The sequence below is a fragment of the Rana temporaria genome, chromosome 5, assembly GCF_905171775.1.
Source record: "Rana temporaria chromosome 5, aRanTem1.1, whole genome shotgun sequence".
Taxonomy (NCBI): Eukaryota; Metazoa; Chordata; class Amphibia; order Anura; family Ranidae; genus Rana; species Rana temporaria.
This window is the reverse complement of record NC_053493.1, coordinates 289271802-289285855: the sequence shown is the minus strand read 5'-3', so window position 1 is coordinate 289285855 and position 14054 is coordinate 289271802. Positions and strand designations below refer to the sequence as shown.

Here is a 14054-nt window from a genome sequence, read left to right as displayed (position 1 = left end):
CCAAATTAACTTTACCGGTTTGCATTTTACTAGAATTGGCTTAATTTGTGTAAAGGAAGCATGCAAAAAAATCAATGTTTTAGTAAAAGAACTTTTATTTGACCTATCCATCTGCTAATGCATTTTGCAGGATTTCAAATAGCGATGGAGGAAGGACTATAGATAGGCATTTGTCCTTGGAATACTGGAGACAGTTAAACGGCTTATAACTTAAGGCAGGAAAGAGAAGCTGGCCATCAAATGCAGGAATGGCCAAGCGGCTGCTATCCAGATGCTGAAGAGCCAGAAGTCCCAGCGCAACTGACTAGCTGCCACATGCAGCTCTTTAGCAGCTGAAAGCAGTGCCAATGGCCCACGTTCAAACCACATGCAGGGTTATTGAGTCTGATCAAAAGTCCTGAAAAATATTTTGATACAGCAAAAATGTTTGAACATTCTCTTTCCCCTTATGTACACCAAAGATCCTCAGTGACCCCTGTACGGAAGTCTGTTTGGTAAAAATACACCAGACAAATAAGAATGAATTTAGGAAGTCTACAGCTCCTATTCACTTAAATGCACCCCTCAGTCTAACTGAAAGCTTGCAGTCATCATGCAAAGCCAGAAAGCGGCTGACCACACATAGCCTGAAGCGACAATACAGATGTTGATCTCAGCGTGCGTTTTTTTTTTTACAAAGCAGAAGAATAGCACTCCCAGTTACCAAACTTACTCTGTATTAATAATTCACCATGATATTGTCTTGTGTCCATAATTCAACAACAAATTTAACAGCTTCCAACCAGCTTTGTAAACGCTGTTGTTCACAACAAAAGCAAAGTCGCATACAAAAATAACAAAAACTATCCTGGACAAAGGAGCTTACAACCTGTTAGCCCTTCAGCTACCGCCCAAGGATTGTATCATTTGACGACCTTTCTAGGGATTCGTGAGTTTGATTTACTCTATGGATTGAAGATTGTGTTTGGATCAAACATCCAGTCGTGTAAAGGAGACTTTGCCCTTATTAATGAAATGCCCTCATTCTCCTTTTATGGAATACGGTTTTCATGATCTGATGGCGCGTACACACGATCAGTCCATTCGATGAAAACGGTCCATCAGACCATTCTCATCGGTTTAACCGAACGTGTGTACACGGCATAAGATGTTTTGTAAATCTACAATATCTATACGATATCAATAATATGGCATATAGACCATTGCAGCAGTGAAAGCATTGGAGAAAGCAACAGGAATTAAAACCATGACTTTTATTTGGCTTTACATTATTATTCCATTCCTGGCACCTCCAAAAGCCATACTTATGTCCTAAATACAACAAACAAAAGTCACTGCCCCTACCTATGACTGGTCTATACTTCTTTCCTACCGTGCTAAATTTAGTTGGAATGAAAACCCTTTCTTGGGGATTCACCCTTGGCTTTGCCAAACGCATAACTGCTTGGTAACATTATTTTGGAAAATTAATTTTGGATTGAGTATATCGTTATATAAAGTGTTGTTCCACAATAAAACAAGGAAAGCAATTAGTCAAGCCTCCGCTGAATATTCCATAGCTCTCTATTGTGCACTAGGGTAGAGGAACATTACAGCCTTCACATCCTAGAACAATTGAGAGTGTTCTCTGAAATATTAATGTTCCTGAGGATGATTGCTAATCACTTGTCTGGATCCATTTATTCACTTTTTTTAGTGTCAAAACTGTGATGGAAGTTGTTACACTGACTGACATGCAGCAACATACAACACATAAAAGTGTCAAAAAAAAAAAAAAAAGCAAGGTGTCATGTCATACTGTTGTTTAATGACACTGCAAAAAAAAAAAGGTGTCATCCGAAAATAAGGACATTTCATATCATAGGAGGTCACTTGGCACAGCAAACAAAGTAGCATTTTAAATAAGTGACACAAGTATGTTGTAACATATAGATCTGACACCTTATGTGACTACAACAGGCCCATTGTAAATATTGCCCTGGGTCATGCTAGGGCGTTATGGGCTGTGCCCAGGGGCACATTGCATTTATTTACAGCAATGAATGAAGGCGATGATTTGGGACTAATCTGACATCATAAACTGACCCCAGTGATGGGGAGGTTATGGATATCAGATCATCTGGATAGATCTCAGTATGGATATATATATATATATATATATATATATATATATATATATATATATATATATATATATATATATATATATATATCGATCTATCTACCTATCTAGATATATAGATATAGATGGATAGATAGATAGATAGATAGATAGATAGATAGAATATATATATATATATATATATATATATATATATATATATATATATATATATATATATATATATATACATATCAAGGTAAAAGGAAGAGCTTCAGGACAGAGAAAAGTTATTTAGCGGTCGCTAACTATGACATGAACAGTATATACAATCCACTTACCCACAAGAAGGCAGGCTGGGAGCAGGAATCTGAAGATGAGCCCACACACCACCTCTGATGCCATGACTTCTGTGAGATCCAACGATACGGAGGAGAGAAGGCACCTACTGCGCTGCCAGTCACTTCCCCAGCCAAGGCATAGGTGCGATCAGCAGGGGGGAGGCAGGGAACATGACCCCCGAAACTTTTCACACTCTGCCTGCTCTCCGATCCAACATTGCTCAGCCAGTCCCAGCCCACAGATCGCACCCAGTGCCGCACAAATCGCACCCCGTGCCAGCAGACAGATCGCACCGTGTGCCCGCAGCCTGGCTCTCCCGGCTGTACGCCGCATGAGTCCCGCACCTGGGCAGCGGAGCTCTCTCTCTCTCTCCTGTGTCCACCGAGCGCCCAAAGCTCTGCTCCCCCCAAGGTGTACAGATCCGTTCTTCTCTGCTGTCCTGACCCCTTTCCTCCCAGACTGTCAGGGCCAGCTCAGTCCCACCTCCCAACTTTAACCCCTTCTGCTGCCTCCATCGTACTCTGCAACTGCATATGGTGTATACATTAACTTTACTCTGATGGGAGTCAGGAGCTTCCCTTCCCTAGTCTGTACCATTGTGAGTATGAGGATCAGGAGCAAAAACAACTGGGATGGTGAGACAAGCAAGGGCATTTTTTCTCATTATTATTATTATTACACTTTTATTATCATTATTATTATATTTGCTGTTGTTATTATTACACATCCAGCATTTGCCCCTGGGAGGCACATAGTTACATAGGCAGTTTTGTCTACCCACATGATTATTATTTCTATTATACTTTAGGTTTTATTATTAATGCAATACTTAATATTATTTTAGTTGTTGTTGTTGTTATTATTACACTTTCAGCATACCGCCCCCCCCCCCCCACCCCAGGAGGAACAGTTGTCACCCAGGCAGTTTTGTCTAACCACACCTCTATTATTTATTATTAATACTACTATTAATACAAATACTATTGTAGTATTTTGATTATGAATATTATTATTCTTACTACTACACATCCAGCATTTTCCCCTGGGAGGCACATCGTTACACAGGTAGTTTTGTCTACCCACATTATTTATTTTGATGATGATTATTATTTCTATTATATTTTATGTTTTATTATTAATGCAATACTTAATATTATTGTAGTTGTTGTTGTTGTAGTTGTTATTATTATTACACTTTCAGCATACCCCCCCCCCCCCCCCCAGGAGTTGTCACCCAGGCAGTTTTGTCTAACCACACCTCTATTATTTATTATTAATACTACTATTAATACTAATACTATTGTAGTACTTTGATTATGAATATTATTATTCTTACTACTACACATCTAGCATTTGCCCCTGGGAGGCACATAGTTACATAGGCAGTTTTGTCTACCCACATTAATTATTTTGATGATGATTATACCCAGGCAGTTTTGTCTAACCACATCTTTATTATTTATTATTAATAATATTATTATTACTAATACTATTGTAGTATTTTGATTATGAATAGTATTATTCTTACTACTACACATCCAGCATTTGCCCCTGGGAGGCACATAGTTACATAGGCAGTTTTGTCTACCCACATTATTTATTATGATGATGATGATTATTATTTCTATTATATTTTATGTTTTATTATTAATGCAATACTTAATATTATTGTAGTTGTTGTTGTTGTTATTATCACACTTTCAGCATCCCCCCCCCCCCAGGAGAAACAGTTGTCACCCAAGCAGTTTTGTCTAACCACACCTCTATTATTTATTATTAATAATATTTTTATTACTAATACTATTGTAGTATTTTTAGTATGAATATTATTATTCTTACTACTACACATCCAGCATTTGCCCCTGGGAGGCACATAGTTACATAGGCAGTGTTGTCTACCCACATTATTTATTTTGATTATGATTATACCCAGGCAGTTTTGTCTAACCACATCTCTATTATTTATTATTAATAATATTATTATTACTAATACTATTGTAGTACTTTGATTATGAATATTATTTTTCTTACTACTACACATCCAGTATTTGCCCCTGGGAGGCACATAGTTACATAGGCAGTTTTGTCTACCCACATTATTTATTATGATGATGATTATACCCAGGCAGTTTTGTCTAACCACATCTCTATTATTTATTATTAATAATATTATTATTACTAATACTATTGTAGTACTTTGATTATGAATATTATTATTATTCTTACTACTACACATCCAGCATTTGCCCCTGGGAGGCACATAGTTACATAGGCAGTTTTGTTTACCCACATTATTTATTATGATGATGATTATCATTTCTATTATATTTTATGTTTTATTATTAATGCAATACTTAATATTATTGTAGTTGTTGTCAGGGGCGGACTGACCATTGAGTCACTCGGGCACTGCCCGAGGGCCCCATGCCACTAGGGGGCCCCATCCGGGTTGCCAGGCTCAGTAAAACCAGGGACAGTATGTAAAAATCTGTGTTTTTTTTAGATCTGTCCCCGATATGTCCGAAAATGACATGCTTTTAATGTGAATATCCCAAGATTTTAGCTGCCCGCCTCTGCACTACCTCCTGGCGTGGTGGCCATCTGTAAGCCAGAGGGGCCCCATAATCTTCTATTGCCCGGGGGCCCCATGAGTTGTCAGTCCGCCCCTGGTTGTTGTTATTATTACGCTTTCAGCATACGCCCCCCCCCCCCCATCCAAGAGGAACAGTTGTCACCCAGGAAGTTGTTTCTAACCACACCACTATTATTAATTATTATTAATACTATTGTAGTATTTTTATTATGAATATTATTATACTTACTACTACACTTCCAGCATTTCCATCCTAGGAGGCACATTTACCTATAGTTACCCAGATGGTTTTGTCTAGCCAAACTTCTATTATCATTATTAATATTATTACAATTATTATGATAATTATTATAATTATTACATTTCTTTTTTTATTACTACCCTTCAAGCATCCCTCCTAAGAGGCACATTTGGTGATAGTTACCCAGGTGGTTTTGATTACCCAAACTTCTATTATTATTATTATTAATATTACTACACTTCAAGCATTCCCAAGTACTGTTGGCTATAGTTACCCAGGTGGTTTCTGTCATTTTTATTATTAGTATTATTATTATTATTACACTTCAAGCATTACCAATGAAAGGCACAGTTCAGTTGGCTATAGTTACCCAGGTGGTTTTGATTACCTAAACTTCTATGATTATGAACATTATTATTATTATTAAACTCCCAGTATTTCCCCCCCTTGAGAGGCTCAGTTTGCTTTAGTTACTCAAATGGTTTTGTCTCCCCAAACTTCTGTTATTATGAGTATTATTATTATTATTGCCCCTTCCAGTGCTCCTTGCTGTGAAGACCAGTTATAGGTAGAGGCAGTGACTGTTGTTTTTTGTATTATTATTACACTTTCAGCATTTCCACCTTGAGAGGCACAGTTGGCTCTAGTAACCCATATGGTTTTGTCTACCCAAACTGTCACTAGTGAAATTATGAACTTGTCTTCTCACCCTTAATTATTATAGGTAATTAAAATGTCTAACACACCCAAATTAATAAAAGTGACAGTTCTTTTCAGCAATATGAAAATTACAGTTGCATGGCTTCTAAAGTCAAAATAAAGCATGCAACATTAAAACATACAGACAGTTGGCCCTGTTGGTATACTTCAGGGTGTAGTTATGCTTATTAACAGAATTACTCACCAACAACCAGGCATAGTGGGAGAAGCAATCTGAAGATGAGTCCACATACAACTTCTGATGCCATCACTTCAGGAACTTGGTATAAAATTCTATTCACAATGAAAAAGCAAGCAAAAAAGCACTGCGCACTAGCTATTGAATTCCCATAACCTTTATGTCCACCCAAGGGCAGAGAGTACTCAGGTTAGCATTGCTCAGAAGCAAGCTGTTAGCAGTGTCCTTGCATTTCCAGAGCATCAAATCCTAGGCAGAGTAGGGTCCTTTGTACTATACCCTTGCAGAATTTTGCGCTTGGAAAATGTTCTATTTCTCTGCTCAGTGAAGGGATCAATCATGGTTTCCCATTACAGGACTGTGAGAGTTCTCTGATAAATGAAGGTACAGAGTCTAATTTGTGTCTGTAGAATGATTTCTTCTTATATTCCAAACATGCTATGGAATCCAGGACCCAGTCAGAAATATCAGACCCTGTCCAAGAATTATCCCCAAGCACTGGATGACAATGGGATGGGAAGATTCATCCTAGAAGCTGCTGTCTCTCTTTGCAGTCCAAGAGGTGGAGGCTGTTCACAAGGCTTTAAGGGATGCTGCAGTGTCACTAGCTTACTGTGCTGAATTTTTGGAATATACAAGCCCCTCCTTATCACACTTCAGTCCTCTGGCTTTACAGGCTGCTCTCTGTGCCACACTACACCACCTCAATGAAAGTTTCCAGGCCCCGCCTTATGCAAGTACATCTAGGAACCAGTAAGATCTGAACAATACCTTCCAATCCCATGGAGGGAAATATTGGAGGTTGTACATTAGCCTTGAAGTCAGCTTGTTGTGTATTTTTCTATTTTTTTTTTTTTTCAAGAAACCTGACACATATAGAATCTCAAGTGAAAAATGCTTACATCTACAAAAAAATAAAAAGAAGGGTATGATTACATACACTGGGAAATATTTATCAGGGACTAAAATGAACGGCTTAAGCCTCGTACACACGACCTAGGAACTCGACGGGCGAAACACATCGTTTTCCTTGTCGAGTTCCTTGTTAGGCTGTCGAGGAACTCGACAAGGCAAGTTTCTCCATTCCCGACGAGGAAATAGAGAACTTGCTCTCTTTTTGGCTCGTCGAGTTTCTCGACAGTTTCCTAGACGAAAATGTACACACGACCGGCAAAAAAATATCTCCCAGCAAGTTTCTTGCTGGTTTTTGCCGAGAAACTCGGTCGTGTGTACGAGGCCTGAGTGGTCTTTGTAAAATACTGTTGTTGGAAATCTATGTTGGTTTTCAGGTTTAGACCTTGGTACACATTCAATGTACCAAGGTCTAAACTTGGGTGCTGATTATCAGCACCATCAATGTGTTGATAAGGAGCATGCTAACAATGTTGTATTGACCTGAAAACCAACATAGATTTCCAACAACAGTATTTGCCGTGTACACACGATCGTTTTTTCCGATGAAAAAAGTCTGATGGACTTTTTTCATCGGAGAAACCAATCGTGTGTGGGACTTTTTTCCATCGGTGTAAAAAAATAGAACATGTTTTAAATTTTTCAGATAAAAAAAAAAAACAATAGTAAATTCAGATCGTCTGTGTGGAACTCCATCGGAGAAAAATCCACGCATGCTCAGAATCAAGTCGACGCATGCTCAGAAGCATTAAACTTTTTCGGCTCGTCGTAGTGTTTTATGTCACCGCGTTTTGGCACGGTCGGAATTTAGTCTGATAGTGTGTATGCAAGACTGATGAAAGTCAGTTTCATCGGAAATTCCGACCAAAAATTCCATCGTATTTTATCCCATCAGAAATCCAATCGTGTGTACGCGGCATAAGCCGTTCATTTAAGTCTCTGTCTCCCCCTGCTTTTCAAGTTCATGCACATAGAGGCTGACCATACAGCCCAAAACATCCAGTTTTGGCCAATTCTTGCTAAATTAGTTGGAACTTGCCCTGTTATACCCACTCAGCTCAACAAAAGTCAACTTCAAAATCAACAGAGAAAGGTTAAAAAATATTTTACAAAGAAGAACTGCATCCTATCGAATGCAATCACTGTTCAGGTGTACGGGTGCTGCGGCCTGTCTGAATACATAGCTGGCAGTGTAGATTGCTCCATCCACACTCTTTATAGTGGATGGAGGAATTTATTGATCTTAGCATGTATGGCTAGCCTTAACCACTTCAGGCCCGGGCCAATTCTGACACATTGGGCCGGATTCAGAAAGCACTTACTCCGGCGAATCACCGATTCACGAACGTACTTACGCCCGTCGCAGTAATCTACGCCATTTACGTAAGGCGTACGTCCGGCGTAAAGTCAAGCCACATAAAGCAGGTGTAAGTCATGTTAGGATATGGACCAGGGAACAGCCGCCGTATTTTACGTCGTTTACATAAGTCGTACGTGAATGGGGCTGGGCGTAGGTTACGTTCACGTCATAGGCATTGAGCCGTCGTATCTTAGGGAGTATATGCGACGTGATTCTGAGCATGCACCGTTCGTTCGGCCCTTCATTTACATGGGGTCACGCTTCATTTTAATAGATCACGCCCACTACCTTCCTACTTTGAATTAGGCGGGCTTACGCCGGCCAATTTACGTTACGCTGGCGCAACAAAGGGAGCAAGTGCTTTGTGAATACTGTTCTTGCCTCTCTATGTTACGTCGGCGTAGCGCATATGGGATGCGCTACGCCACTCTAAAGATGCGCCGATCTACGTGAATCCGGGCCTTTGTTTCTACATGTAAAGATCATCTTTTTTTGCTATTTTTTTTGCTAGAAAATGACATAGAACCCCCAAACATTATATATATTTTTTTAACAGAGACCCTAGAGAATACAATGGCGGTCATTGCAACTTTTTATCTCACACAGTATTTGTGCAGCAATTTTTCAAATGCGTTTTTAAAAAAAAAACAGTTTCATGCTTTAAAAAAAAAAAAAAACAGTAAAGTTAGCACAATGTTTTTGTGTAATGTGAAAGATGAAGTTGCGCTGAGTAAATAGATACCTAACATGTCACGCTTCAAAATTGCACACGCTCGTGGAATGACGCCAAACTTCGGTACTTAAAAATCTCCATGGGCGACTCTTTAAATTTTTTTACTGGTTACATGTTTTGAGTTACAGAGGAGATGGGGCTAGAATTATTGCTCTCGCTCTAACGTTCGCGGCGATACCTCACATGTGTGGTTTGAACACGATTTTCATATGTGGGCGGGTCTTACGTATGCGTTCGCTTCTGCGTGCGAGCACACAGGGACAGGGGCACTTAAAAAAAAAATGTATTATTATTGTTAATTTTACTTATTTATTTTTTTACATTTTGACAATTTAAAAAATATATATATTTTTTGATCACTTTTATTCCTATTACAAGGAATGTAAACATCCCTTGTTATAGGAATATGGATGACAGGACCTCTTTACAGTGAGATATGGGGTCAATAAGACCCCACATCTCACCTCTAGGCTTGGAAGGCTAAAAAAAAAAAAAAAAAAAACATTCACCGCTTTACAGCCGAAGCGGCGCAGTTTTTTTGAATGCAGAGGCCGGGCGTGACGTCATAACATCGCGCCCGGCCTCCGACGATCATAGAGACTTCGGCGACCATCTGGTCCGCCGGAAATCTCTGTGATCTGCATCCAGGGGCCGGCGGTTCCTGTCACCGACTTACCGATCGCACAGGTGAGGCGGTAGAAGAACGGAGGGCGGCGGGAGGGGGGGGACATCCCCTTTCGCCGCCTGTAGGAACGATCAAGCGGCGGAAAAAAGCTATGATCATTCCTATTGTGTAGGGAATCGCCGGCTGAAAATGCCAATATTTGAATATCTGAATGATGCCTGTAGCTTCAGGCATCATTCAGATATAGCCCCACAAAGTACCACAAAGCCCAGGACGTCATATGACGGGCCGGGGTTGCAGGAAAGAAATTAGCTTGATTCCCCCATCAACACAGAGAGTTCTAATAGGAGAATCCCTCCTGCTGAGAAATTGTCTTCTCCTGGTAGGTTAGCTGGGGAAGCAATCCTTGTTGGGAGAAGACAGTTATTATTGCTAGCGGCTATAAGAGCGATAATCACAAATTAATCCAGCAGGCTGGTTGTGCCCAGTTGATCGTTTAACTTGGTACATTCAGCCTTCCCACGCATGGTTCAAATCTTGTCTGGTTCCTGCAGAAAATTGTCCCCCAAAAATCCATACCAGACCCTTATGCGAGCATGCAACCTGGCAGGCTGCAGGAAATGAGGGGGGATGAGAGAGCTCCCCCCCTCCTGAACCATACCAGGCCACATGCCCTCAACATGGGGAGGATGTCCCCATGTTGATGGGGACAAGGGCCTCATCCCACCAACCCTTCCCCGGTGGTTGTGGGGGTCTGCGGCGGGGGGCTTATCGGAATCTGGAAGCCCCCTTTACCAAAGGGGGCGCCCAGATGCCGCCTCCAACGTGAATTGGTAACGGGGTACATTTTACCCCACACACACAAAGTTAAGATAAGTCCTTTAATTAAAAAAAAAAAACAGCGCCGTAAGCCTTCTATGAGTCCGACACACGGCTATGAACGATGCCACCTCCATAGGTGGCTCCCAGCCCAATGACACGCGACCCGACTGACAGCTGTTATATAACCAAGGGCGGGGCCACCCGTGACGTGGATGGGTGACCCCGCCCCTATAATGCAACGGGAGTTTCCGGCAGTTTCCCTCATGGTGTCACTGGCGACCCCGCCCCCTCTGATGCATCACGGGAAACCCCCGGTGCATCAGAGGGGGCGGGGTCACCCGTCCACAACACGGGTGGTCTTGCCCTCGGTTATAAAACAGCTGTCAGGCAGGTCACGCGTCATTCGGCCGGGAGCCTCATATGGAGGCGGTTTTATCCGTAGCGGCGGGTCAGACTCGTAGAAGGATTACGCCACTGGAATTTTTTTTTTTTTAAAGGACTTGTCCCAACTTTGTGTATGTGTTTTTTTTCCCTTTTTTCTCACTTTTTTGGGCGAAATGGTAGGGGTACAATGTTTTTGCATTCGTTATAGGCCCACGGAGACCGCACCCTAGAGGTGAGTCTGTAAATTATGGGACACTGTGTAAGGTCTATTTAGCCTGCCCAGTAGTTTGTTATTTAGTGAGCAGAGGACCTACCCCTTTCCTCTTTTGACATACAATTTACCCTGTTAGCAATTCACATGGGGGGCAGCATCTGGGGGGTCCCCTTTGTTAAAGGGGGCTTCCAGATTCCAATAAGCCTGGTACGGTTCAGGAGGGGGGCTCTCTCGCCCCCCTCTTTTCCTGCGGCCTGCCAGGTTGCATGCTCGGATAAGGGTCTGGTATGGATTTTTAGGGGAAACCCCACGACAAAATTTAAAAAAAAAATGGCGTGGGGTTCCCCTTAAAATCCATACTAGACCTGAAGGGTCTGGCATGGATTTTTGGGGGGAACCCCTAGCCATTTTTTAAAAAAAATTGCCGCAGGGTTACCCTTAATATCCATACCTGAAGGTCCTGGTAGTGTAATTTGGGGGGACCCCGACGCATTTTTGGGGTTCATGGTTCCCCTTAATATTCATACCAGACCCAAAGGGCCTGGTAATGGACTGGGGGTGGGAACCCATGTTGTTTTTTTCAATGACTTTTATCTGTATTGCCGGGACCAATTCATTATAGCTGCGAGTAGTTTTAAATAACTTTTTTCCTTCCTTTTGTGCAGGGACTGTTATAAACACGGGAAACATGCGCTACTTTACAGGCATACTATAGACACCCCACTGGTACGAAATTTAAAGGAATATTTCACTTTTATTTTTTCACTATAAGCATTATTAAAATCACTGCTCCCGAAAAAATGTCTGTTTCTAAAACTTTTTTTTCCATTGATACATATCCCCTGGGGCAGGACCTGGGTCCCCAAACTATTTTTATGACAATAACTTGCATATTAACCTTAAAAATTAGCATTTTTTATTTCTCCCATAGACTTTTAAAGGGTGTTCCGCGGCTTTCGAATTTGCCGCGAACACTCCAAATTATTTGCTATTCGGCGAACAGCCAATGTTTGAGTCAAACTCATGTTCGACCCGAACATAAAGCTCATCCCTAGTCACCGGCTGCAAATCATGAATATCTCCTAAACGATGCACATTTAGGAGATCTTCATTTTATCTACAGTTAAGCATTATTACAAGCTTAGCTTTAGGTAAAAGTGACAAAGTAGACTTTACTACCACTTTAAGGCATACCTTTCCCCCAACAGGAAAAATATATTCTGCATGCACCCAAGTCATTACTTAAATCAAAGGGTTATTTTTCTTTTGTTACTGACAATAAATTGTTTAACATTTCTTGGTTGATTGAGGCACTGGTGATGTAGTCAGAGCCTCACACTGCACCCTAGGAAGGCTTTATCCCTTATGTTTTTCACACCATCGTTTTTTCACAGTGCTCTAGCAAAGCGAGGTTACGTTCACCACGTTTTTCCATTGAAGCTAGCTTCTGGGCATGCGCGGGTGTAAAAACGTCGTTTGAAACGTCGTTTTTTGCTACACACAGTCAATTTCTGTGAAGTAAAAAACGACGTTTTGAAAAACGACACATAAAATTGAAGCATGCTTCAATTTTTTTTTATCGTTTTTTACAAGACATAAAGCGACGTTTTCCCCCACACACGGTCAATGAAATTGACGTTTTTAAAAACGTCGTTTTTTAACATCGCATAAAACGACCGTCTGTACGCAGCATTATATTGTGAAAGGGATAGGGAATTTTTGGGACCAATCATGTGCTGCATGCACTTGCCCTGACATAGCTGTGCTTAACTGCAGTAGAGACTGGATGGGCAGACATGAAAATACCATGCCAGATAACATTGCTCCCATATATGTATTTCAACTGGGTATTTATCTGCTTGCCCAGAATTCAGCATTAAATACAGTAAAACCTTGGATTGCAAGCATAATTCATTCCAGATACATGCTTGTAATTCAAAGCACCTGTGTATCAAAGCAAATTTCCCCATAAGAAATAATGGAAACTCAAATAATTCGTTCCACAACCATTTATTCATAAGTCCTTCAGTTTATAGTACATATAAAAAGATTATAGCAATGTGATAAGTTGTGTAACCATAAAATGCCCATCCACACATGTCAGTCTCAACAAGGGTATTAGAAGAAAATCCAGCAGGAGCTACAGAGTATAAAAGAGAAGAGAGGCACCTCTAAGTGTAGCAATATTTTGCTAAATGTTGTACCTTCATTAAATGTAACCATATTGCTACACTTACAGGTGCCTCTCTTATCTTTTATACTCAGTTGTGACATGACGCTACTTTATATCAAGACATTGCTTGTATATCATGTCAAAAGTTATTAAAAATTGTTGCTTGTCTTGCAAAACGTTCTCAAACCAAGTTACTTTCAAACCAAGGTTTTACTGTAAATAGCATTCTTGCTTTGCAGCTGGGTTCAATTCCACAATATGTACATTCTCCCTGTGGCCGTGTAGGTTTGCTGTGGGTGCTCTTCAAATTCAGTATGCTGGTAGACTTATTGACTTCTTTCCAAAACTGGTCTTAATACGTGTATCATTCGATTATGAGCTCCTTTGGGGGACAGGATGTGATGCTCATCATTCAATGCCTTTATAGTTTTCAGGTTCAGACATTCATAAGGAAACGTATGAAGAACAAAAGACAGACAACCCCTCCAGCATTACATAAATGAACATGCATGGGCGTTGGAAAAAATATTTTGGCAAATAATTTGTAATTTGTAATTACCAAAAGCCATCATGTGCCAAAGGCCAGCAGAGAATTAAAGGCATCTTCTTTTACAGGTAATGCCTGGTTGGTAAATAATACTGTTTAACCACTTAAG

The 14054-nt window shown here is 40.6% G+C and overlaps 1 protein-coding gene across 6 annotated transcripts in view; it reads right to left on the bottom strand.

The window, feature by feature from the left end:
• The window catches only part of PIEZO2 (piezo type mechanosensitive ion channel component 2), a 432615-nt gene extending 425757 nt beyond the window's left edge, over positions 1-6858 (bottom strand). For 3 of the 6 annotated variants that reach the window (XM_040353950.1, XM_040353953.1, XM_040353952.1), the window contains exon 1: positions 2443-2960. In XM_040353950.1, the coding sequence (XP_040209884.1) occupies positions 2443-2506 (64 nt within the window). In that variant the 5' untranslated portion in view covers positions 2507-2960. Of the gene's footprint in view, positions 1-2442; positions 2962-6181 lie in introns of those variants that run through there. The other 3 variants (XM_040353951.1, XM_040353956.1, XM_040353954.1) reach the window with 3 other exon arrangements.
• Between the last annotated feature and the right edge of the window lie 7196 nt (positions 6859-14054).